We start from the raw sequence: 27,131 nt of genomic DNA on the forward strand, positions 1-27,131 counted from the left end.
GAGGAAGGGAGTGTGCAATGGTGGTCCTGAAGGCAGCTGTGGGGTGGGATGGGGCCAGTGACTGGATATGTCCACTGACTGAGATTCTACTGTGGGATTCTACAACAGTCACCATTGTTTTTTTAAATATTTATATCAATTTGCTGAGAGAAATTTCCCATAACTCTGGAGTCGGGTTTTATTGATATGATGATAGTGCCTGACTCTTTTTAATATCTTGATAAAATATGTATATCAAGAAGCTGATTTAAGTGGAAGTGTTGATGTTAATTCTAAATATTTTAATAAACACTTCATATATAGTCATTAGCATTTTAGAAACTTTTTTGTTAGCAAATTTTTCTTTACTTCTTTTAGAGAATGATACAGGCCTTTGAAGAACTTCGTGTACAATCTGAGAACTCCAGATTGGAAATGTGTTTTAAATGTAAGAGCCTTATTTAAAGTTTATGGCATATGTGTAGACTAAACAGTGACTTTGACCCATTTTTATGTGTCACAAAAAGCTTATCTAAGGATGTTCAACAAGGGTTGAAAACATGCATGATTATTCTTATATAACTGCAATGTTTGTAAGCCACCTTGTACAGTTGAAAGGGAGAGGTAAAATGTTTAAAATAAATAACCAATATTATTTTGCGGTTAAGACTTCTGACTATTATTTACTATTTTGCCTGCTATGTTCTCTTTATGAAGCACATATGAAGCAACCCGGTGGAATCCAGGTGTTTTGGACTACAACTCCCAGCATTCTTGACCATTGGCTATTCTGACTAGGACTGATAGGAATTGAAGTCCAAAAACAACTGGAGGGCACCAAGTTGTGCTAGAGCGTGGGTATATTAACCAAGCTATTTTTCTTTTCTGTAACAAATTTGCATGCATGTATTTTGAGAGAAAAGAAATCTGTAAAAATAAAGTCTATGCTTGTGGACTTTGAACAATTTTCTGAGATAATTCCTGTATTTTAGAAGTTCCAACACCCCATTTTAGGAAAAGCATAGCATGTAAATACACTGTGGGTACACCATTTCCCTTAGACTTTCACATGCATACATGGAAGTTACGTATCAGAATGAATGAAGACACACAGCAAAAATGGCAGGTGGTACTTCTACCCACAAGTCATTCTGTTATGAATGACGTGCACAAATATGTGAATCATCTCCCTCTTGTTGGAGAAGGTGTTTACTATAAGAATAAAAAGTATGTTTTATTGTTATTACTAGTTTAATTACCAAAATTACCATTATTTTTATTTTGAAAGTAAAAGAAGCAGCAGAAAAAGTGGCACACCTTGAAAAACAACACAAAAGAGAGATGCATGTAATGGAAAAGCAGGTTTGTTTTATTGTTACTGATATTTATAAAAATGAATTCGTAATAAGTAGTGCATAGTCAGATGCATTTAGATATTGCATTTAAATTAGTATTTATAATTTAGTATGATGAGAATGATCTGTGGCAAGGCTCAGGCTTGTGCACTTCCCCTCCCCTCTTCTGGCACAGCTTCAGAAGCTTTCTCTTCTGTTTTAGATTAACAACAGCCTCCTTTGTCATCTAAACCCAGACAAACTGTGGATAATCTTAAATATAGTTAGTTGAAACAAGCCAACTTCAAACTATGGTTCATGAAGCTTACTTGTTTCAACTAACAATCGTTAAAATTAACCACAGTTTAAGTTTCTGACAAAATGTTAAGCTGTGATTGAACTAGAATGGAAGCCGAAGTTTCCAATTTCCTTACCCTGTGCTTGAGGAGAAGACAGGAGTGGGAAGGATAAGAACCCAGAGTTCAGACAGGCTCGTTCTTGTATTGCTGAACTACTGGTTAGCATTACATCTGAACACAGTCCTTGTTTCTAGATTATAACATTATTTTGTGGGATGATCTTTCCCAGAATTCCTATAACTTTTCTATATTTATGAAGGTAAGTATGAAATCTTGTTCATAACACAAAAAGTGAAACTGAAGTGGCATGAGTGGCATTTTCTAGACATGGTTATTTATATACGTCCATTGTTATTCATTTTATTAGGTATCAGCATTGACAGTGCAAAATAGTGAACAAGATAATAAAATGAAACACATAAACATTCAGTTACAGGAATCAAGAGAAGTAATTGCTGAGTTAGAAGAAATAAGAAGTAAGCATTTTTTAAACTCTACTCCAGATAGCATTATTAGTACAGAAAATCAACTAGTATTGAATCAATTAGAGGTTGTCCTGAAAACTAGAGTCACTGATCTCAGGGCTAAACTTGGAGCTTCTCTACATGAGAAACTTATTGCTCATGATTGGCCATTTACAGAAGCTTGGGGTGGGGGTGGGGCTTTATATGACACAGGACGTCTCCAGCGCCTTCCCCTGGTCAACCTCCAGGACGTCTCTCGTGCCTTCCCCTGATAATCTCACTTTTAAAAAGGTCAGAGATAATGCACTATTTAAAATTCTCATGGGATATCACAGTATATCCCCAGTGTGTAAATTCAGTGTTACCCCATGATACAGGTGCTGTTTCATTGAACTTTATGGAGAGGGGAAGTTTTCAATTACAAATCATGTGGTTGCCATTGGTCACTCTCTAAAGGAGCTGTAGTAAATGTGGAAAGACCTCAGAAGATGAAAGCTTGGTAAGGGGGTAGGTTTTCCCCCTAATGTGTAGAGGCCCTATGTGTTGAAACCAATTCAGGGGCAGAGTAATGGACTGGATGAGGGTCAATAAACTGAGACTCAGTTCAGATGAGACAGAAATACTTGTTATGGATGGGGAGTCTGTCCAGTTAAACGGCATTCAATCTCTTCCAGATGCGGTTGAGCAATTCCTAAATGAGCAAGTTCAGAGTTTGAGGTTGGGGTAGGGGAGTCTTAGATCTGTCATTGTCACTAGAGGCACAGTTTACCACGGTGGCCTTGTGCACTATTTATCAGCTCAGGTTGATATACCAATTATGACCTACCAGAAACTTCAGTTAGTCCAAAATAAGGCTGCTAGACTGCTAACGGAGTGGCCAATGTGATCATATTATGCCTTAACTTCTCAATCTGCAAGGGCTGCCAGTCTGTTTCCAGGCCCAATTCAAAGTGCTGGTTTTAACTTCTAAAGCCCTAAACACCACGTTACCTGAAGTAATCTCTATTCCCATATTTACCTACCTGGACATTAAGTTCATCACCAGAGAGGCACACCTGAAACCTATGTTATAGGCTTTCCAGTGCCAGGTGAAGACCTTTTTTATTCTCCCAGGCAACTATTTTAGTGCTTCTGGTACTTTATTCTGCTGATTGTTTTAATTTGGTTGTATGATATTGTAATGGTTTTATTCTTTGCTCCTAGTTTTATCTTAGTTTTATTTTGCACTATTTTTATTTTTTGTTTTCAATGCATTGTACACCACCCAGAGAACTTCAGTTATCAGGCAATTTAAAAGTTCAGTAACTAAATAAATAAAATTAATGTTAAATATGTCACAAACAGCTGTTCTCATTATTTTTTTAAACCTTGAAGTAAGCACGTGGGGCCTTGATCTGGATTGGGCCACAGTGCATGGTTATGGGAGGTTTAAACTTCCCCACCCAGCCATTTCCCTCCTAAATCCCCCCCCCCATTTCCCATAGGGACTGAAAAGGTGGGGGGACTCCATTGTCACCAATGGAGTTCCTCTCTCTCTCTCTCTCTTCTTTATAACCCCTATGGAGAGTGGGGGGAGGCAACTTAGGGGGAAGAAGTGGTTGAGTGGAGAACTTGTTCTACCCATACCAGCTTAAGAACCAGCATGCTTACATCAAGTTAACAAAAATTGAGGGTCAGATGCATGCTACATATTTAATGTAGGGTCTGGTTTAGCCTTCAGTTGTGAAGTGGGTGGTATGTACCTCTGTCTTTTGCACAATAAAGGTAGATGGCAGCCAGGCCATCCTGTCGGATGCCCCCGCCCACACACAATGACTGCTATTTTATGCTACATTTTCATTTGTGAACCGCCCAGAGAGCTCCGGCTATTGGGCGGTATAGAAATGTAATAAATAAATGAATGCTACGTTCAGTTTAGGCTGAGGTCAGTGAGGGCATCGTTGGCTCCAGTGAGGTCATGCCTAGCAAGCTAGAGTGCAAATGATGTACTGAGATGACTGACAAAACTTATTTAATTGGAAGAATAAAATGTTTTGCTGTGCAGATTATAAAATGTATATTATGCATATGCCTTTAAGAAATATCTGCAAAAGTTTTATTTTTAATACTTAAAATTTAGGACAACAAGATGAAAGTCTAAAAAAGGCAGAAAGCAAACAACAGAGCTTCTTGACAGAACTGGAAGAAACTAAAAGTTCTTTGCAAAGAGCAGAGGTATGTCCTTGCAATATTTTATGTAAAATAAAATGAAATACAAATAAAACAAAGGATGACTTGCAAGTTCTTACGAGTAGTTTAAGATGAACTTTATTAAGCTTGTTACAGCATGAATACATCTAATATTACTCTTATTTTGCTTAGAATACTTGTAAGTGTTTAGAAACTGAGTTGCAAACTGCAGTGAAAATATTAAATCAAGTAACTGAACAAAAGGATGCAACAGTAGAGGAACTTAAAGAAACTAGAGTTCTTCATGGATCAGTTACTGAAGAACTCCAAAGTAAAGTTTCTAATATGACCAAGCTGCTAGAGAAAGAAGAAAAAAGGTAATTTTTTAAAATCAGATTTATATGTTGTTGTGGAGAGAAGACCAGAAGGAGCAGGAGATGCATGGGAGGCAGATGGATCCGCGAAAAATGGAGTGGTCAGTAACAAGCATGTGATAAAATGCTTATCTGATGACACTCAATGTCATCTTCTACTTGTAACCCACTCATGTACCTGCCCAGACCCTAAGGTCATCCTCAAGGGTCCTTCTCTGTGAGCCCCTGCCAAAGGAAGTGAGGCAAGTGGCTACCAGGAGGAGGGCCTTCTCTGCTGTGGCACCCCAGCTGTGGAATGAGCTCCCTAAGGAGGTTTGCCTGGCACCTACACTATATTCTTTTAGATGCCAGATAAGGACCTTTTTATTCTCTCAGCATTTTAACAGTCTATAAATTAATTTTAACTTGGCTATTTTAAATTTGTATTTCTGCACTGCTGCTGATTTTATCCTGGTTGTGCTTTTATATTGTATTTTATATCATGGTTTTATACTGTTGTTTTATACTTTGAATGGTTTTAATTTTTGTGAACTGCCCAGAGAGCTTTGGCTATTGGGCGGTATAGAAATGCAATAAATAAATATAAATAAGGCTTCGAAGATTCTAGTCAGTTCATCAGCTGAGACCGAAGAGAACACAGAAAACGTTGCAGGAGGAACTGACAAATGAGGGACAGGAACTGGAAGAGGGGTAGAGATGGCAAGATCAGAGCGAATAGTTTGAATTTTGGTATTGAAGAAAGAGGCAAAGTTATTAGCAGACAGAGGGGGGTGGAGAGATGGTGGGCTAGGTTTCAGAAGAGATTTGAAAGACACAAAGAGCTGCTGAGGATGCGTAGCATTTGACTGGATTAGGAATAAGTAATACTGCCGTTTAGCCAAGGAAATAGCAGAAGAGAAAGAAGAAAGAACACATTTGTAATGGACAAAATCTGCCCAGTCCCTGGTCCTATGCCAAAGGCATTCAGCCGCCCAGGTACAAGAACGAAGGTAGCAGCTAAAAGTGGTGTGATAAGGTTGGGGTTGAGAAGGATGAACCATCCGTGTCATAGATGGAGCAAAATTGTCAAGAGTTGAGGATAAAGAAGAATTAAAGAGAGAGAAAGCTGAGTCCAAGGAGACAGCAGAAATGACAGAAGGAAGAGAGGAGGCTAAGGCCGTAGCTAGACCTAAGGTTTATCCCAGGATCAACCCGGGTTCGTCCCTGCCTGAGCGCTGGATGCCCTGTGTGACACTTAGATGAACAGGTTTGACCCCAGGACAATCCTGGGATAAACCTTAGGTCTAGTTATGGCCTAAGATTGAGGAAAAGGCTCATAATTAATAGATTGCAAATCACGACAAGAGTGAGAAACAGAATGTGAGGAAGGAGGATTATGAGTAATCATAAAGGAAACTAGATGAAGATCTGACAAAGGAAAGCCAGCAGCAGAAAGGAATAGAGCAATTCCTAGTGAAGACAAGATCCAGACAGTGTCTGAGGGAATGTGTGGGTATATCAGACCAAAGCTTAAAATCAAAAGAGGAGGATAATGAGAGAAAATGTAAAGCTGCAGAATCTTGAGGGTCATCCACATGAATATTAAAATCACCCAAGATAAGAGTAGGAGAATTATCAGAGAGGAAAAAGGTCAGCCATGAATCAAAATCAGAGATAAATTTTGAGAACAGGCCTGGGGGGAGATACACAACTGCAACCCGCAGGCACAGTGGAACAGAAAGCCTTACCACATGTACCTCAAAAGAAGAAAAATAATGTGAAGGTGGAATAGAAAGAGGCTGGAACTGGCACAAGCTAGATAATAAAAGACTCATGCCACCGCCACGACCCTCTGAGCGACTAGTGTGAGAAAAGAGAGTGTTCCAAGAGAGAGGGCAGCAGAAATGGCAGTATCATGGGCAGGAAGCCAGGTTTCAGTAAGAGCAAGGAGGTGAAGAGATCTAGGGCTTATCTACACCAAGTAGGATATTCCACTATGAAAGTGGTATGAAAGTGGTATATAAAAGGCAGGTGACACGTACCACTTTAATACCACTTTCATGGTGTTATATCCTGCTTGGTGTAGATGTGTAAGGGGCCCCAACAGTTGTCAGTGCACTTCAGTATGACTATAAGGCAGTAGTGTAGATCCTGCAGTGCACTTCAAAACCACTGTAAAGCAGTACTGTTGTTCTTGCCTTTTATATACCACTTTCACAGTGGAATATCCTGCTTGGTGTAGATGAGCCCCTAGAGTTAAATAAGTCATGAATGACAACAGCCTTAGAAACAATAGACCGACAGTTCCATAAGGAACAAGAAAAAGACAGCTGAGAAGAGGGGAGACGCTAAATAGGAAGGAACTAAATTAGGAGAAACGAAATGAGAACAAGCCATAAGATATGGATAGGAGGAGATAAGAATAGAGAGCAGAAAATGAGGAGAGAGAAATAGTATTAAGACAGAAAAATAAAACAGGTGGTGTACAACAATATTAACCAGAGCTGTCCCAGCCACCGTCGGTCTCAACTGATCGCAAAACAAAAACAAGAACAAGAAACCAGACAGAGAAAGAATCAAACAGTCACAGAGCTGAATAATACACAAACACTGCAGAAGAACATGTCCAGCATCAGAAAGTAGCAGAGACCTTTCTGACCCAATTTTCTGATCTGTGGCTCAGTCACAAGCTCTGCTGCTGCGATCATGGAAAGCAGCTGCTGCAGTTCTTTCCACAGCAGTTGTGATGGGTAGTAGAGAGGGACCCAATGTCAGAGTCCCCATCCTGAGGTCGTTTGTCTTGGGAGGGCGAATCTGAAACATGCTATGGTCCCTGGGACAGTCCATAGGATTGCTGTGCTCATTTATTGTCTTTAAAACTTTTTTTAAGAAAGTAGTTGGTAATGTTTGATACTTCTGAATAACGTTTTTACAATAATTAATAGAAAGTTAAATCAGGAACCAACAAACTTTCCTAACAGAAATCAAATCTAATGGACAACAGTGACCTTCCAAGACTTTTTTGTGCACTACTGAAGAAGTCTGGCCTCTTCAGTAGTGCATAAAAGTGTTTTGTTCAAAGAATTTGATGCACAGTGATACTCGTTAATGAATTCTAACGCATTTGTCTTACAAAATTATTTACAAGACCTTTAATTTTTGTGTTCATTCATTGACCAAGAAAAAAAGAATGGTGGGGCAAAGCCAGCTGAGGATAGGATAGAGAAATTAAGAGCTGCTGTTGCTATTATTACTATTACTATTATTATTATTATTATTATTATTATTATTATTAATAATAATAATAATAATAATAATAATAATACTGGGCCTCAAGGCGGCCTTACAAAATTTAAAACAAATACATTTTAAAACCTATGAATAGAAATATACAAAAGTTAAAAATATATTCCAATATATCACTCACCCACCCATTCAGTTATAGCACATCTTTATGCCCCTGTTTCTATACATATTCCTACCTTTTAGCGGGCATTTCAATTAGTAAATATATATCTTACCAGGTGGACATATATATTTGTCTCCAAGATTTTAGATATATGACTTGATGACTTAGCCAATTTTAACTTTATTCCTAAGATTTTCAATTTATTTAATAGACAGAAGGAACTGAGGGATGAATCAGAAATATTGGTTTTGGACCTCCAAAAGAAATCAACTGAACTTGGTATGTTTTACAGAAAGAAATGGAGAAACTGTCTTTTACTAAGTAATTCCAACCTACATTGCAATGTTCTATTATTTCAATATCCATGTAAGTCTTCTGTGTTTATTTAGTAAATTGAGTATGGGAATTTAGTAGTGTAATAAACTAGAAGCAAAGGCCAATGCTAGTTCTTGAATTACTTTCTGCTAGTCACCTTCCCAGAGCAAGGTGGACTTGTTAACCCTAGGTAGAAAGCTCTATTATTCCTTTCTTCCAATAGGAAACAGTAGTTTCTTTCCGGGGAAATCTGGTAAGTCTACTTTTCACTCCTAGAAGTGACTCTGTATTTGGGCCAAACCAGACATGAAGCTATACCCATCAACAGGAATCCGTTAGTGGGTTGTTTTTTTTTAAAAAAAAATAGCAGCTGTGGTGGAGCTGAATTTTGACAAAACTTCAGTGCATAGGGATGCAAGGTTTAACCCTTTCTTCCCAATTTCATGGTCTGAATAGAGATCATACTCTGCCTCCTCCATGCCTGCTATTAGCCCTGAGTGAGAAGACTCCATTGGTGCCAATGAGATCTTCCTTTCTAGGGCTAGCAGTAGGTGTGTGTCTGTGAATTTTTATTGAGACTACTGTGGAGGAGGGAAGGCTTAAACCTACCTTCCATGTTGTATGCCTGATGGAAATTCATCCTCCCACAGCTGCGATTATTATTTTTTACAACTGAATTTGCTAAGGATGCATTTAGGATCATATCTACTGAGGCCCTTAGTGGTAGGCAGATCCACCAATATCCATTTAGAAATGAATTGAGAATAACCAGATTATATCCAGGATAGTCCCTGGTTTGCAATGATGATATCACTATTCTGTGCCATGGCCAGGAGACATCAAAGGGGTCTGAGACAGATGCATTTCATATTTAGTCCACCAGACCTGAATAGTCCAATTTAAATGGATGGGGTAGAAACCTAAAAATTGGTATTTACCAACTGCATTGCCTTAACTGCATTGAAACTATGGACTCTGATAATGGCATATCCCTCTCCCCAGCCTTAGATGTTATATACATGCACTGCCACAGATTGCATTTGAATACCAGGGCTTTCTCATGCGCTAGAACTACTAGATTGGAGTGAATGCTTATTTTAAAAACAAAACAAAACTCCAACTGTATAATACAAATTAGTCTACAAATGTTATTTACAGCCATTAGATCATATCATAGCATATGACTCTTCATTTATTCATATCAATCCTGGCTTATTTTACAGATACACTTTAAATATTTGTTGCAGTTGACTAATGTAGTGTTACACACATATTTATGCTGTTCCTGAGTTTTAATATTAAAGAAAAAATATTAAATATTTGAGTAGACTTCAACAACTTGCTAAGTTGAAGACAAAAAGCAAGCAACATCACAGTTGCATTTCTATTTGTTGCAGAAATGATGGCCAGACTGAAAAATGACAAAGAAAAACAAGTTGAAGAATTAGCAAGAGTCTTGGTAAGGGATCTCTTATTTAAACCATTCTACCTGTTGAATCTACCATTTATTTCATTGGACTATGGATTAATTTATAGTACTCTCTACCAGTTTTGATTTTCTTTATTGTCAAAATAAGAACTACAATGAAATAGAAAGTAAAGCATACTTAAACCCTAAGGTTGCAATTTTATACAAACTTACCTGAGAATAAATCTCATTGAACTCAGTGGGACTTACTTCTGAGTAGATATGCTCAGGCTTGCACTGTTGTTCTGTTTAACTCTGTTTTGAATTATGATCAAAGTACCTACAAGCTCCTTCAGCTTTATGGACTCAGACCAATCTCCAATTTAACATTTGCTTATGTTTGGATAATATAATAGGCTATATCCAATCAGATACTACTGCTAATGTATTGGGCAAAAGGTGAGATACAAATAAATATAATAATAATAATAATAATAATAATAATAATAATAATAATAATAATAATGTAAATTCTTGCACTAGTGTGAGGAACCAGTTAGCTGATGTGATTGGGAATCAAATCATACCAGTTTATGCTATTGGCATTGTGGTAGAGGTCACTTATATTAGCGCAACATATTTATTATTTTATTTTACTTTATTTGTTTCATTTATATACCACAGAATATAATAAAATATCTCAGTGGTTCACAATATTAAAATACAATCTTAAAAACACAACATTAAAACACAGTATTACAAACAGTAAAAAACAAGGAACAATAAAATGGAGTGGCATAATTAATTTACTTTCAGCCCAGGGAAAGCCTGGGTGAACTAGTGTGTTTTCAGGAGACATTTAGAAGACGTCACATTTTCTGCCTCCCAAACTACACGAGGGACAGTTTTCAATATGGTTGGTACCACTACAGAGAAGACCCACCATCTAAAATGAATGGCAACATTCCGTTCATTTTGGAATGACCAGCAAAGCCTCCTCAGCTGATCTTAAAGATGTATAAAGGAAAGTGGTCTGCTACGTATCCTGGTCCCAAGTTGTTTAGGGCTTTATATGACAATAATAACATCACCTTGTACAGGGCTTGGTAGCTAATAGACAGCCATGCAGTTCTTTTAACCAAGCCCACAAGTATGAGTTGTACCTGTAGAGCAGTGCCTCCAACTCCCAACACGAGGCGATCCAGGAAGATACTGTGGTCAATGGTTTCAAAAGCCGCTGAGAGATTGCATTCCCCCTGCCCCTCTCCAAAAGAAGGTCATCCATCAGGGCAACCAAGGCCAATTCTATCCCTAAACCAGCCCTGAACCCAGAATGAAATAGATCCAAATAATCAGTTTCATTTAAGAGCGCCTGCAGCTGAGACACCACTCTTCTCTTGAGCCTCCTTCAAGGCAGTAGGGACTACACCATCATGCAATGATGCGTTCACTACTTCCCTGATCCATCCGGACAGCTCAAATAAACCATGATGGGCAAAAGTCGAGAGAGCATGTGGTGGGTCGAACTATGATGCAAGCATCTTGTCCACATCCTCAGACTCCAAAAACTGAAATTGATCCCACAAACAGACACTGCATCAATAGTGGTGTCCAAGTCAGCATGCAGGTGAGTGATTTTATCCTTGAAGTGTCTTGCAAACTCATCACAGCATGTCTTCAAGGGTCCCAGCATTAGTTTCACTGAGTTTGATGTAAGCAACCCCAAAACTGATTGGCAGTTTAGCTGGAGGGCTACTCGAAGATGTGATGGAGGTGGCAAAGTAAGCCTTCTTTGCTCCCTTCATCGCCATGCAGTAGGCGTGATTATACACTCTTACATGTGTTCAGTCACCTTCATGATGAGTCTTACGCCACTTCTGTTCCAGCCAGGGAGCCTTCCCAGCTCCACAGTGCCAAAGAGGGCACTCAGGAGCAACTGTGTCTCCATTCTCTATTCTATAGTGTAACAAGGGCCTCAACAGAATTGCCAGCTCTGGCTACTGAAAAATCCCCCAGTGCATTCAGGAATCGCTGGGATTCCATAAGTCTCCAGGGGCAGACTATCTTAATGGATCCCCCATTCATGCAGGGAGGAATTGGCACCAGGAGACCAACTTCACCAGGAAGTGGTTTGACCATGACAATGGGATAATTGCCACACATACACCAATAGCCAGACCACGCCCCTTATACCCAGAGGCAAAGACCAAGTCAACGGTATGCTCTGCCCTATGTGCTGGACTGGTGACAAATTGAGACAGCTCCATTGTTGCCATGGAGGACATGAAGTCTCAGGACCAGAGTCCCATGTTTTTCCAACACCACACCCAAGACTATCTCAGCCAGTCTCAGGTGTGTACGTTAGCACAAGTGTCTAATTTGATACTGCCAGTGTGGTTTTCATTTTATATACCTAGTCTAAAATATAATTGATACTTTAAATACTTTAAATATACTTTATTACAAGATGCTTTTAAAAATATTTTTCTTTGAATCTAGGAAGGTTCAATTCAAGTTCAAAAAGATTTGGAGCATCAGTTAGAGTGTGTACAATTAGAAAAAATCCTATTAATAAAGGAAAAAGAAATAAGAAACTCTGATTTTAATATTCAGGTTAGATTGTCCAGTTTTCTTCTTACAGTTTAAACATATGCAAAGCACTCATAACACAATTATGTATTCTACAAAATAGTAAGGTAAATTTTTCCTTAGAAAATTAGCTTGGGTTGGGACTACATATACTTCGTTGCCTCCCTGTTGCCCACATGGGTCATTTCACATTTGCAATGCAATGTGAAAAACACGGAGCCACTTGAAGATCTGCAGTACAGGTAATTTCAATCCTGTTTTAAACAGGATTGTTTAATACAGAGCAGTGCTGAAAATGGCGTTCCTGTGGTACAGTTTCCCTTTTTTCCTTAATGTTTTGTAGGATCACTTACCCCATGTCAGGGATAGCTTGGCCACAGTGGGATAGGTGCTAGTAACCTCAAGACTGCAATGCACTCTATTTAGGGCTGCCTTTAAGGCTGCTCCGGAGCCGGAGTTAGTGCCGAATGCAGCAACGCAGCTGTGGTTGGGAGCTGTCCTTTTTCAGCATTCAACTCCTTTGCTGAGGGAACTGTACTGACTGCCTATTCGCTACCGGGCCAGCTTTAAGGGATGTCAGGGAGTCCAAGAGGGGGGTGGAGTCTGGCGGATTTCCTCCGGCTTGGCCTCCTGGACCTCACTTGCTGAACCACTGGTGCTCGCACAGTGGGCAAACACCCAGTGTCCACCCATCCCCTTAGCGAGTTGCTATTTTCCATAAAAATGGCAACTTAGGGGATTTCCAGGAATACGGCAAATATCTTTTCTCCCTGCCAGGGCGCCAGCAGGAAGAAAGGAGACTTGTGCATAACAACCAGCAGAGGCAACTCTAGCACCGGTTGTTGTATGTAGAAGTCTCCCTTCTTCTCCCTGCTGGGGTGACAACAGGGAAGAAGGGAGACTTTTCTGCACAATGATGGGGTGCTGAAATTGCCTGCTGCTGGTCATTGTGCACAAATCTCCCCTCCCTGTTGGCCGTCCAAATCTTCTACTGTACAAATCTGCTTGATCTCTGAGGTCCTGGTGGTTCCACATGGACCTATAGTCTAACTGGAGTCTGCTAGAACAAGAGCATTGGGTGTGGTGGCTCCCTTCTTATGGACTCCTTGCCTCTGGAGGTCAGACAGTTGCCAACACTGCATTTTTGGTGCCTCCTGAAAGCAGCTCTTTTCCAGGAAGCCTTCCTTGGTAGACCAGTCTTGTATTATTTTTTATAGAATAATTTTAATATGTTTTGTTCTTTTTATCTTGTTCACTGCTCCAGAATCTGTCTAGATGTGGAGCCGTATACAAATGTTATAAATAAATAAATGTCCAGAATAGGGAAGTGTGATGCTGGAAATTCTGCTCTGTTTAATCCCAATGGGATTCCACAGCATTTCTGTTCTGGTTAGTGGAGTTGGACTGCAGTGGATTTTTTTTTTAACCATTCTGGAAATGTTTTGCACATTTTTTTCAGGTTTTGCTATTTGCATAAATTGTAATTTGTGCTATTTTGGGGGGGATTTTGAAATTGCACAAATGATGTCATAATTTCTTTTTACTTTTTTTTATTGGCGATCTTGCTCGAGTGCATTTCAACTCCACATGTCCACTGTGTAGCCCCATAGAGGCATATTCCCCTCTTGTAAATATCTGTCATGATCGAGGGTGTGGGCAGCAGGGTCTCTAGGAAGGAACGCCAGGGCTGGGACAGATGGAGATGAAACGGGCTTGTGCAGTTGGAAGACTGGAGCAAGCTGTGGGTGAGGCACAGGTCTCGGGTGGCAAAGTCCAACAGAGGGCCAAAGGCAGGAGGAAGATCCAGGAAACAGGCACAAGGTCAGACACAGGTCCAGAATCCAGGCAGGGGCCAGAGGCAGAAGATAAGTCCAGTCAACAAGCAGGCAAGGTCCAGGCAGGGATCAAGGCAAGAAGCAGAATCCAGGAGGAACAGAATCCAAACAAGGGGCAGAGGCAAACGTCGAAGGTCAAAGGCAAAGCAAGGTTCAGGCACATACCAAGTAGTGAAGGGAGCAGAGGCGTAGTCGAGATGAGCAAGAGGTCCAGCGAGGCAAGATCTGAGGTAGCAGATAATCAGGAACTGGCTGCAGCTAGCACGAGAGACCATGTTGCTGTGGCAAAGGCTGAAGGTGAAATGCAGCTCTAATATAGGCAGCTCCCAGCTGGGAGTGCCTGCTGGTCTGGGCCTGAACCCTGCAAGGCTTTACCAGCCAGGGCTCACATCCTGCGAAACCCTGCGGCTGGTTATATGCAAAGCTACCACCAGATGGTGCTGCAGGACAGATCCTGACAATATCCTTGTCAGTTTCATCCTCTCCACACACTACTTCCTTTAACCCAGCACAGCCATATTCCCTACTTTGCAGAGAATGTGTCAATTTCATCCTCCACTTCAGGACTTCTGGAGCCGTGGGGTGGGGGAATTGACAACGGAATAACCTTTTATAAAATTCACTCATGACTGCTCTACAAACAAAGAAATAACAAACCAAAGAAACTACAATAGTATTAGGGTTGTTGCTAGTGCAAAAGCACTGGTGACTATTACTTCATCAGTGCTCTGACTAGGTTCCAGATCACTGGGAGAGGCATGGATAGAGGAGGCTCTCAGCTTCAGATTCTCGCTCTCCACAAGTAGATGGTTACAAAATGCCATGGAGGGAGAGGAGCAGGGCTGAAGTATTCCCTCCCCTTGTGTGTTTAGCCTATTTGGGTTTAGCATGCCTGAATAGGGCTTATACTGCTATCAAATCTGATTTGATGAAAGGAAACTAGCAAAGTGCCAGCAACTCTTGGGGTTTAGTCCTTTATAGTCCAATGCTACTTGCACACAATTCAGTACTAGGGTCCCTTTGTTGACATATTACAGTGAGGTATTGTAACAGCGTCTAAAAATATGGTAACTGATAGCTGCGCTGGTCCATGAGGGGGGAAAAACCCCAATCCATAGTTGAGCAATTAGGACCAAGCAAAATTCCATTAAAAAAAGTGTAAGCTATCAAGTTCTTCAGAATGTATCATCAGTGATCTGGAACACTGATTATCCAGTGTTCTGGATTGCATGGAGAGTCTCCCATAGATAGAGACTTTCTGCTTCAGACTGTCACTCTCCATAAGTACAGGGCGATGAAATTGCAACAACGGAGAGGGGCAGTGCTGCAGCACTCCTTCCGCTCATGTGTTTAATCTATTCGGTTTAGCATGCCTGAGTAGGGCTATTCTCTATTAATCTATTTTACAATATTTGTTTACCAACCATAATGCTTCTGAAACAGGTTCACAATAATAAAATCAAATTTATAGGCAGATAATACTTGTCTCACAATGGTGAATTAAGATACTAGAGGATATATTTTCTGAATATTGTTATCCTGCTGGTCTGAGACAATTCCTGAATTATAATTTTTGGAAATTATGCAAATTTAATCCATTGGAAATATTTCCAACTCTAAGGCTGCAGTCCTACCCTCACATAAATAAATAAATAAATAAATAATAATAATAATAATAATAATAATAATAATAATAATAACATACAGTACCTGGGAATAAACCCTACTGAATTCAGTTGGACTTATCACTGAGTAGACAGGTATAGAATTGCTCTGCAAATCTATCCCACTATGTTTGGCTTTTAATTTTGTACATTCTGGGCACTGCTTCTACCATTTTTAAATAGGTGCAAGTCCAAGACCTTTTAGATGGAAAACAAATCCTTGAGAAGACTATTGAGAAATTGCAAGAAAGAGAGAAACAGTTAAATGATACTCTTCAGATCAGAGAGGTATGTATGGTGATGGTATTTATATTTTGATACTTACTCATTCATTTATTGCATTTATATCCTGCCTTTTTTCTTCCAAGGAACCCAAGGCTGTGTACATAATCCTCCTCCTTTCCTTTTTATCCTCACAACAATAACCAAAGTCACGCAGTGGGTTTTCATGGCCAAGTGGGGACTAGAACCTGGATCTCCCAATGGTCAGTCCAACACATAAGCCACTATACTGGCTCTCACCTGCATATCATCATTACAAACTTGCAGGAAAAAATAGTCTGGAATGTTTTCCTAACCATCTGCATCTGTTTACCCACTTACTATCTCATGTATCAGCCCAAGAGTTTAAAAAGTGAAAGGTAGCTGAGCAAGATTGCTTTGTCTTTAAGTTTCTCACTATGGAATACACCAGAGCATTGTATACGTGACTATCTCTGGCTATGTAGACTATGGGCTCATCTACACCAAGCAAGATATTGCACTATGAAAGCGGTATATAAAAGGCAAGAGCCACACCAAGCAGGATATAGCGGTATGAAAATGGTATATGGTTTGTGTCAATGGGCCCCAACAGTTGTCAGTGCACTTCAATACCGCTATAAAGCAGTAGTGTGGCTCCTGCCTTTTATAAACCACTTTCATAGCAGAATATCCTGCTTGGTGTAGATGTGCCCTATGTTTTCAGTTATGTTTATAATATGAACAGTTGACATACATGACTGGTGATAAGGCTAGTTAGGCTTGCCACTAAAATATGAAGAAATGGAAATTTGGTCAAGTATTGCAGATTCTTCCTGATCTAAAATGTATTATGATTTCAGTGAATTGACTTATGCCTTCTCAACATTGTCACTAGCATGTGTGCCAGCTGCCATATTATCAGTAGGCACCATAACCAGAGGAGATCTTGGTATGAATATAAAAATCCAATAGGCTGGTTTGTGCATCATGCTAAACAATAATTCAAATGTGCATGAGCAGGAAGGAACTGCTGTGAGCCTCAGGCTTGTACATTGCCTCCTTCTTCAGCATGGTTGGGAGGAGGACTTCAGCAGCTCCTCCTGTCTCAATCCCAGTGTGTTGTATCATTGGATCATTTGGATCCAATGGGTCACTTTCAAAAGAAATCAAGCTTCAGAAAATGGTTTCTGAAACTGGCTTGTTAAATAACCAGAATGTCTAATAAACAACCATCCCTGGTTTGGATGAGATGACAAGTTGATATTCAGGGAGAGCTAGGGTGACCATATTTGGGAAACCAAAAAAGAGGACACCTAGTGTGTGTGTGGGGAAGCAGCTTTCTTTTTTTTTTTTATAATAATTTTTATTCATTTTCAACACTATATAAACATAGATAAACATTTCCAAAATATAACTGAAACAAACACAATAAGAAAAAAAATACATCAAATATCTGCTGCATACATATTGAATAATTGTTGAGTACAAATATCAAAAACTATTACATATGCCTTATCACACTAAGGGAATGGAATTGAAAGTTAAGAACGAGATTAAATATTTGGGAATTAAAATTACAAAAAATCTAGAGAATTTAGAAAGGGAAAATTTAACGAGGTTAAAGAAGGAGGTACTAGAGAAATTGGAAAAATATAAAAGATTAAATTTATCTTGGTTTGGGAGAATAGCTTTGATAAAAATGAAGATATTAGCTAAAATTAATTTTGTATTTAGGATGCTACCTATAAAAATATCAGAAACCGAGATAAAAAGTTGGCAAAATATTATTAATAAATATTGTAATGGAGAAAAGAGAGCAAGAGTGAATAAAAATAATTGGTACCTAAGCCAAAAAAAGGGGGGAATGGGTCTCCCAAACATAAAATTATACTACGTAGCAAATAGATTAAGACATGTTGTAGAAGCAATTATGGGAGTAGGAGATTTATATTGGATGGAAGAAAAAATCATAAGTAAGGTAGAGATGAATCTGGAGAATGTTTTTTTTAAAGATGGAGGAAGAAAGTGGGTTGGAAGTATAGATAATCCACTCCTGAGGACTCAATGGGAAATTTGGAGTAAATTTAAAGGGAAGCTGCTTCCGAGCAACTCTCCCTTAGCACCGATAATAATGTTAAAGAATTTCCCAGAGGATCTAAAGGGCAGATTATGTAAAATATTAAAAGAGAAAAATAAAATAAAATTAAAGGATTGGGTAAGAGATATTAAAACAAGAGAAGATATGGAAAATTTGTTAAAGGAGAAGAAGCTATCTTGGCTAGAATATGGTCAATTAGAACAATGGAATAAAAAGTGGATTAAAGATAATAGAATGTGCAGAAAGATGACGAGGTTTGAAGAATTAGTAGTAAGTAAGGAGAAAGGAAAAGGAGGTAGTATAGTTTCAAAAGGATTAATGAGTGAAATATATAAAATATTGTTAGAGAAGGAGTTTAGAGAGAATACAGAGAAAATGATTTGGGAATCAGATTTGAAGATACAAATAGGGCGACAGAGCTGGGAGGGACTATGGAAACAAAGAGTGTTGAGAAGTTTATCAGTAAGAATAAAGGAGAATTATTTTAAAATTTTATGGAGGTGGTACCTAACCCCGGTTAGATTGAATAAGATAAGTGATCAACATTCAGCAAATTGTTGGAGAGGATGTGGGGAAAAAGGAACGTATTTACATATGTGGTGGCAATGCAAATATGTACAAAGATTATGGAAGATGGTGTTTTCAGAAATTGAAGAAATAGTGGGAATGAAAATAGAACAAACACCAAAAATAGCATTGCTGTCACTATTTGAAGATATAAAGTGTGGAAAAGGAACTATAGAGCTGATATCGAGTTTGTTGGTTGCAGCACGATTGATGATAGCTAGGAACTGGAAGATCCAAGGGGAATATTCTATTGAGGAATGGTATAAAGTAGTATGGGACATAGCCATTAATGATAAACTGACATGCAATATTAAGTGGAGAAAAGGCGTAACTAAAATAAATGAGTTCGAAGGAATCTGGAAACAGTTCCTAGTGTTCGTGTTTACTAAGGGAAGTGGGAAACCACCAGCAGAAGAAATGATTAGATTTTGGACTCAAGAATGATCCCGAGGTGGGGGGTGCACTTTTATGTTAAGAATGAAGATGTTGTAGGGAAGCAGCTTTCTGAGTCCTGCAAAAAGTACGTTATTCCCCCGCCACCTTAAAGAACCCGATTGGAGTGGAGGAGGGGAAAGGATTTCATTCTGCACCACCACCATCCACTCCAATTGGGGCCTTTTCTATAATGTCCACGAATGACCCACTTTGCCCTTTAAGACCTCAATTGGAGCTCGGGGTGGGGGAATGATGTGCCTCAAGAAAGCATGACACTCCCTCCTGCCATGCTAATGGCAGCCTTAAAGGGGAAGGTGTGTCATTCCAGGACATTATTGAAAATTATAGAAAATCCCCCCTGACACCATGGAAAGAACAAAAACCAGGACAAATCCAGGGAAATCCTGACAGTTGGTCACCCTAGGGAGAGCAGGCCTAGTGTCAAGGGTCAGCACTGTCAGGCACTTGTCATAGAATCATAGAATAGTAGAGTTATAAGGCCATTGAGTCCATGGCCTGAGTTCTCCAGAAGTCGATCTCCGAGCTCCCTTCACTTTGAGGCAGATGGGTGCCATCCCAGCAGCAGGAAAGAAGCCAGTCTAGTGCTGCTAGTACCCTCCGTTTTAATTACCCATGCTATTTCATGTCCCCAGAGGTACTGTGGGAAGATTAAAATGGCAGGCACTAGCAGCAACATTAGGCCAGCTTTTTTTCTTGTTGCTGGCACCCATCTGCCTAAAGATAAGAGGCATGGAGCTGCAGAAAAATAGCATGGGAGAAATGGTTAACACCACCCCCTTTCCACAGTGCCATGCTCCCTATCTTCTTTCCTCCCACTACAGCTAATATTAACTTTTTAAAAATCACAAGAGGACCTGATCATGGTTATCCACATTGTATCAAGTTGCATCTCAAGTAGAAGTTTCAAAACAACAGCGGGAGAATTATCAGTAAAGTCAACTCATTCTATAACAAACTAAAGGAAAAACTTTACTGCTCTGTCTGCTTAGAAGACCAGTCTTATCAAAACCTGTTTTTAACGTTTTAATATTAACACATGTTCAGAAGAGTTCATAACAGTATTGTTTAAAATAGTTTTTTGGAAAGCTGTGCACCAGTTCAACATTTTTATTTTAGCAGTTGTATTGCCTGGTTCCCTGTTGAAGTTGTTGGAAACAAAACATAATAAATGTATGTTCTTTTATACGTTTTTATCTGCAGAAAGAAATACATGATTTGGAAATGCAGTTATCTGCTGCATTTGAAGATAAACAGAATTGCTTACAGCAGCTTACAATGCTGAAAGCAGAACTTGAAAAAGAAACGTACGTGTTTACATTGGTTTACAACTATATTTAAAAAATAGCATAATATTGTTTATGAAAGGCTGCTACATTTTATATTTTCTTTTCAGTTGAAGTATTACATCTAGTAGTCGCCCCAAAAAGTTATGCAAAGTGAAATTGTTCACAAAGTGAAATTAACACATCTGTCCTACAGCAAAGTTCATGTCTCATTTTGTTCTACTTTCACTGTCTCTTGGTAACAATTCACACAACTGATTCTATCAAAAGTTGAAGCAACAGTCCTGTGGTATCAATATTTGTATGTGGCATGAGCTAGAGGCCAGTTAATCAGATATAACTTTAATGTGTCATAGGACTCTTATTATTTTTACTAAAACTGTCTTACACATTTATTAATTTGAAATTGGTTAAATGTTGATTTAAATCTAGAATGTGAAAAAGACTCACATCTTTTGAATATATATATTTTTAGTTCTCTGAGGATTGTGGTTTTCTGGATGTAACATACAATTTTTGATTTCAACAACAACCCTGAACTGTCTGAACTTTGCCTCATAACCCATTCTTAGCATTTTCATGACTAGTGCTGAGCTAAAGAATATATATTCAGTGCAAAGGCATACAAGCACCTCAGGGAAAAAAAACAGGCTGGCTTCAGTACATGACAGCCTTGGGCTGCTGATATGGCCCAGAAGTGCCTGCCCTAGATGCCTGTCTGGCATTGTCCCCTTTTATATTTTACTAGTGAAAAAGTCCATCATACGACAGGTATATTTATTTTGTTAGGAGTTCTTTGAATACAATATTTTTGGTATACACTTTTGTAAGATTTTGAACCAACTTCCATGTGCACTCGAAGAAAGTCAAAATTTTGTAATTAAAATATTGCTTCACATGTGCACTCGAATAAACTCAAAATATAAATGAGGCAAGTAAACCTTTTAATATAAGTAAGCACAAATTAACACAAAACATTTTTATAACTGGTGAGGAGGTTAGCCCCCTATCAAATTTACCCTCATGAGACAAATTAATTACTGAGAGTGGGTTTTGGCCTGTCTGCTAGGCCGGAAGGTCCTGGCAGTTATTTTTCTGGAACTTTCCTAGAAGGCCGCAGTTCCGAGAAACATCACTAGATGGCGCCAAAAGGCAAAAACTATAACTGGTGAGGAGGAGCACTCTGGCATTTTATATATAGGATACCAGGACAACTTTTTTTTTTAAAAAAAATAGATATGATGAACACCAGGTTAGGTTTGGGGGAGTCACCATTTTAATCCCTACAAATCATGCAGTGGAATGACTTTGTAAGGGTATTGTGGGAATTGAAATAGTAGCTCCCCTAGAGCCAGCTAGGAATTCATTTCACCAGAGTACTCCTGTCATGAAGTGTTCACCAACTTAAGAGGAGGCCTACCAGCAGGCATTGTGCCTAGGACCCCTATAAATTTGTAGCTGGCCTGGGAAAATTGTTATAGGGGATTGGGAAGGAGATGCACCACCTGCTGCAGTTTGGCTCTTTTCACTTATAGCTGAAAAGCTGCTGGTCAGCAGGATTAAGTACAGGCTACAAACCGCAATGAGATACCCAGCTGGTCATGATTAGCTGAGAATTATCCCTGGCATCAAGTAAAGACCCCAGCTCCAGTGTCTGTAGGAGAATTTAATCTAAGGGATACAGTCCTATTACATATATTCTCCCATGCAAATGGGTATAGAATTGCAGCCTTAGTTCCCATTGAAATCAGTGGGACTTAAGTTAACCCAAGAATAACTTGCCCCATTGATTTCAATGGGACCTAAGTTCAATAAATTTAGTGCGGATTCAACTCTTTGAATTGTTCCACTAAATAAAATAAATACAAGGTCAATTATGAAGCCTCCAGGCTGGTGGAGTTTGTGAGCCTGATCTGTGGATGTATCAGCGGAATAAAAGGGCTTTGGATCCTGTGGATTGAAAGCCACCCCCAACATGTCCATAGAATGTCCTGTTTTGGGCCCTGCAATTGGCAATACATCTACATCTGCGGAGCTTCTTCTGGGCAGATCAGGGGGTCTCTAGGGCAGAAGTGTTGTCCTGCTCTTCTCCACTGACAAAGCAGCACTTCCACCACATCCAACAGCCAGGGCCAGCGCTACCATTAAGGCCAACTAGGCAGCCGTCTAGGGCACAGACATCAGATTGGCGCAGACTGCCCCCTTTCCCCACTCCTAGGGTCAGAGGTTTTGGGGGCGGGGGCTTGGCTTCCGTGCACCCCTGCGTGGCTAGCCTTTTCCTGCAGCTGCAATCAGAGGCCCCAGAGAGGTGCCGCTCATTTCCGCTGTCCACGGGGTGGGTGGGGGGTTGCTTGTTGCAAAACCCTCAGAGACGACACGGAGGAGATGGAAGAAGAGCGGGCTGGGGGACAGATGAAGGCTCTGTGGGCCGGGGAGGGGGGCAAGGAGGACGCAGAGACAGGCAGCCCCTGCGGAGCAGCAGCCGCCCCTGTGGAGAAGCAGCAGCCCCAGTGCGCCGCCTTCCCTGTTGGGAGCGGCAGCCGCTGGAGACCAAGCGGGGACTGCAGGGTAGAGACCACCATCCCCAGTCAGCCAGCCCGGGCTCGTTCACAGCCCCTCCTCACAGGGCGCGCAGAGGCACAGGAGCAGCCGCACAGTCGGGGCAGAAGTGTCGTGCCCAGCCTTGCTGCTGCACCCCAAAGGAGGCTCGGATGAGCTGCCCTTCCAGAGCTGGGGGGGAGGCGGACCTCGGGAAGGCGTAGAAGAACCCTCAGAATAAGGGGCGGGGCTGCACCCCAATAAGCTTGGGGACAGCACAAGTGACACCCCCTCACACACATCACTGTGAGGTAGCTCCCCTCCCGGCCCAGAGCTCACCTTGCCTAGGGCGCAAAACAGTCTGGCACCAGCCCTGCGAACAGCCCCTCATAAAACATTCAGAAAGCTTTAGGGTAGCTCTGTCCTTCTGGATCTAACCAAATGTTTGAAAAACATAAAATCATTATTTGTAAGATTACTTCATTATTTTAATAGATTAAAGAATGAGCAACTAAGTACAGATTCAAAGAAACTTTTATTGGACAAAGAACATATTATAACAGAGAAAAGCAATATAGTTAATGAACTTATAAAGCTTCAAGAAGCTCTTCAGGTAAATTTCTTATTTCCTGATTTTTAACCTGATTTTCTGATTTTTCATAAAGAAATACTCTGTATTGATTTTTCATTCTTACTGTACAATGATATTTTTATCTTAAAAATATTTTTATCTAGGGCCTCCAAACAGGGCTTAAAATTTTACCTGTTCCAGGCTGCTTTTCCATAATATTGTTTTTTGTGCTGCTGTTTTTTGAATTTCGGAAGTATATTATGATTCGATGTTTCCAGTATATCGTAATGTCTCCTGTATGCTCCTTTGTGAAGATAATGCCATAAAAGGTGGCCTATGAATATGTTAACAACTCAAGCATGTTAATTCAGAAGTAAGTCCCACTGTGTTCAGTAGTACTTGCTTCCAAGTAAATGTGTATAGTATTGCAGACTAAGGGCTCCTTCAGACAGGGGGAAATTGTGTTTCCTTACCGTGGCTCTGCTACCTGCTCCACTTCTGCATTTGCAACAAGTTGAAATTACATGAACAGAGCTGCAAACACATGGCTTGTACAGTTCAATGCAGTGAAATGGGACAGCACCCTGTTGTGGGTTTTTTATGGTGCAAATTCACTTGCACATGACAGGAAATCCCGACAAATACCAATATATGTCAAAAGAGTTGAATTTTCTGAGGTTTATTTTTTAACACTAAAACCGAGAAATAGAACGGGAGGCTGACAGCATCATCAAAATGACCCGCGAACATCCGTGAGTGGCCAGTCACAGGTGTGCTATAAAACGTTCATTCAGAGATGTTATAAATAATGTGAAATGTACTTCTTCAAGAGAGGTACCAAAGTGAATAAACCATTTGTGGCCATTTAAATATTTCACTATTTATTGCATGTTATGCTATCTATATATTTTCAGTAATAGATTACTTGTATTTTTGTTCAGAACAACAGAAAGATAGGAGAAAAGGCTGAAAAACAAATAGAAAACCTAAAAGAAACAAATATCCAGTTGAGGTAAGGAAGAATGAGAGTGTTTTTACTAAAGATTTATTTTTTCTTTTCAGAAACTGCAGATTCCATAATCCTTTTATATGTAAACTGGCATAAATCAGTTAAAATGTATAGTGTTCCCGTTTTATCTCAGGAGCCCTGTACAGTAGTGGGCTGTTGCCTCCTACCCCCAGTTTTCCTGGGGGCAGGTCTACAATGCAACCCCTAGCAAAACAAAGGAGGCATTTCATCATTGCTTTGCTAAAGAAATTCTTGGAAGAGCTGGCCCTGAAAAACTGGATGTGGTGGGCAAAATCCCACCTCTTGCTGGAATAAAAGTATCCCCAGTGAGGCTGTACTTTTGTCCCTAATCCCAGTTTTTATGGGGGCAAAACTTCATAGGAGGTAGGGAGGGGGTACCAGAGAGAATAGAGGATACAAAGAATGACTGGGTCATACCTTAGTAATATTGGCTGTAAATGCATTCATACTTTCTTGATCTGTGAAGGAGTGCAGCCTAGACGAAAGCGTTATCTCCTCTTTTCCTTGGAAGGCAGTGCCAAAAAACCCTGTCCCTGAGAGGTGTAACCCCTTGGTCTTTGGCTCTCCCTTTCAAGGAAGAGCAGGGTTGCTCATGAGAGAGAAGAAAACAGAAGAAATACTTTTGCCTTCTTTCTCTCCATCATCAACTGTCTAGTTATAGGGCAGTAGGGATTACAGGGAAACACGGGCCTGTCGCTGCCTGAGAGTCTGACACATGCCTCAGTGCTTCAGAAGAAAGAGTAAATGCAGGGACAGCTGCAGTGCCTCATTTTGGCTCTCTTCTCTAGTCCAGCTGTGGGGATTCTGGTGCAAATCAGTGTACCACTGCTGAGCAATCAGAGCATGGTGTTTCTTTTGCCCAATCTTCTTTTCCTGAGCCACTGAGCCTTTCTCTTTAAGCCAGGTAGGAAACCCAGCAGTTTCCCCCATGAGGAGGTGCCATTGGTACTGGAGCCAGCATCTGTTTTGAGTGGTCAGCCCTAGGGATGTTGCAAGGCCAGCCATTGGTGTCCCAGTTGGGCATCATGATGCCCAGGGGTTCACCAGTGAAGAATGCAGCATACAGTCCTTCCAGCTTTTTTAGCCGCTGTGGGCATTTGGCGTAGGCCAGTAGATCTTGTTGCTTCTGAGGCCTTAGCCAGATGACGCACAGGGGATCCCAGGATCAGGGAGGGATCATCCCTCCCTTGCCCTGGGATAGAGCCCTCCCCTTTGGGCCCGCTTTTTCCATGGTCTCGGGCAGCCCGAGACCACGGAACGTGTAGCCTATTTCCACGGTTTGACCTGGCTCCGTGCGATTACTTGTGCGGAGCCGGAAGCCGCGCATGGGGCGCATCGCTCCTCAGGATCGCTGTGCCCATCAGGGTTAGGATGGGGGGAGTGGGGAAACTAAATTAAATTTTAAAAAACCCTTACCTTCAGTGCACGAGCGTTCGTGCGCTCCGTCTTCTTTAAAAATAAAAAATGGCAGGTGCAACACCTCTCTTCCTGAGGTCGTTGTGCCTCACATGTAAACGGAGGAGGGATCTCGCGTTAATCACAAAGTGAGATCTTCCCTCCTCCGTTGCGGAACAAAAGGTAGGTCTAGCTAAGGCCTGAGTCAAAGTTGGCTTCAGCTTTTAAGAAGTATAATGTAGACTCAATTAGAGCTGTGAGAAGGCTCAACTTCTCAGCTAATAATGGGTGAAAGGATGGCTGAAATTTGAAAGAGTCAGTATGCCTTATCTAACAGTTGCATTTGGGCCATGAGCTGATTTCTGAATTATTACCTAGGACAGCTTCTATGGGAAATGAGCATGAGGGGATGAGAGTTGTTTAGGGGTGTATCTCTGCGTGCAGCATTAGCCCAAGAGGGCAGAACAGAGACACCTTGTTTTGATTGTCTGTAGGTCAGGCAGTTTTTTAGACAGAGTAATTATTAATGAATTTAGCCACACCCTTGTTTATAAGCTGTTCGACATACAATAGAGCTTTGCTGGTACCAACATCTTTCATAGCCTAGAATTCTCCTTCCTCGTCTTCAATAGTTTTCCTTTTGCCAAACACCTCTGCCTGCTCTGTTTGTGCTTCCAGAGAATCTTGTAACTAGAAAACTCAACACTGGCAATGAAAGCTACACTAGGACTTTGTGACTTTGTCTGGCTCCCTGCAAGGGAACAGATGATCTGTCTTCTACTACCTGTTATATTTTCTGCCTAGACTTTGCATCAATTTAGGGTGACCATATGAAAAGGAGGACAGGGCTCCTGTATCTTTAACAGTTGCATAGAAATGGGAATTTTAGCAGGTGTCATTTGTATATATGGAGAACCTGGTGAAATTCCCTCTTTATCATTGCAGTTAAAGGTGCAGGAGCTATACTAGAGTGACCAGATTTAAAAGAGGGCAGGGCACCTGCAGCTTTAAGTGTTGTGATGAAGAGGAAATTTCACCAGGTTCCCCATATATACAAATGACACCTGCTGAA

The 27,131-nt window shown here is 40.5% G+C and overlaps 2 protein-coding genes across 2 annotated transcripts in view; one reads left to right on the forward strand and one right to left on the reverse strand.

The window, feature by feature from the left end:
* TSPAN2 (tetraspanin 2) overlaps positions 1-27,131 on the reverse strand; it is a 249,747-nt gene that overhangs the window by 62,325 nt on the left and 160,291 nt on the right. The window lies entirely within an intron of this gene.
* The window catches only part of SYCP1 (synaptonemal complex protein 1), a 56,433-nt gene that overhangs the window by 10,228 nt on the left and 19,074 nt on the right, over positions 1-27,131 (forward strand). The window contains exons 8-19 of the mRNA XM_063143753.1: positions 358-427; positions 1,268-1,341; positions 2,040-2,148; positions 4,256-4,350; positions 4,498-4,682; positions 8,279-8,346; positions 9,780-9,841; positions 12,290-12,403; positions 16,062-16,166; positions 20,443-20,546; positions 23,559-23,676; positions 24,576-24,646. Coding sequence (XP_062999823.1) covers positions 358-427; positions 1,268-1,341; positions 2,040-2,148; positions 4,256-4,350; positions 4,498-4,682; positions 8,279-8,346; positions 9,780-9,841; positions 12,290-12,403; positions 16,062-16,166; positions 20,443-20,546; positions 23,559-23,676; positions 24,576-24,646 — 1,175 coding nt within the window. The remainder of the gene's footprint in view (positions 1-357; positions 428-1,267; positions 1,342-2,039; positions 2,149-4,255; positions 4,351-4,497; positions 4,683-8,278; positions 8,347-9,779; positions 9,842-12,289; positions 12,404-16,061; positions 16,167-20,442; positions 20,547-23,558; positions 23,677-24,575; positions 24,647-27,131) is intronic.

Source organism: Elgaria multicarinata, chromosome 1 (assembly GCF_023053635.1).
Source record: "Elgaria multicarinata webbii isolate HBS135686 ecotype San Diego chromosome 1, rElgMul1.1.pri, whole genome shotgun sequence".
NCBI classification, from domain to species: domain Eukaryota; kingdom Metazoa; phylum Chordata; class Lepidosauria; order Squamata; family Anguidae; genus Elgaria; species Elgaria multicarinata.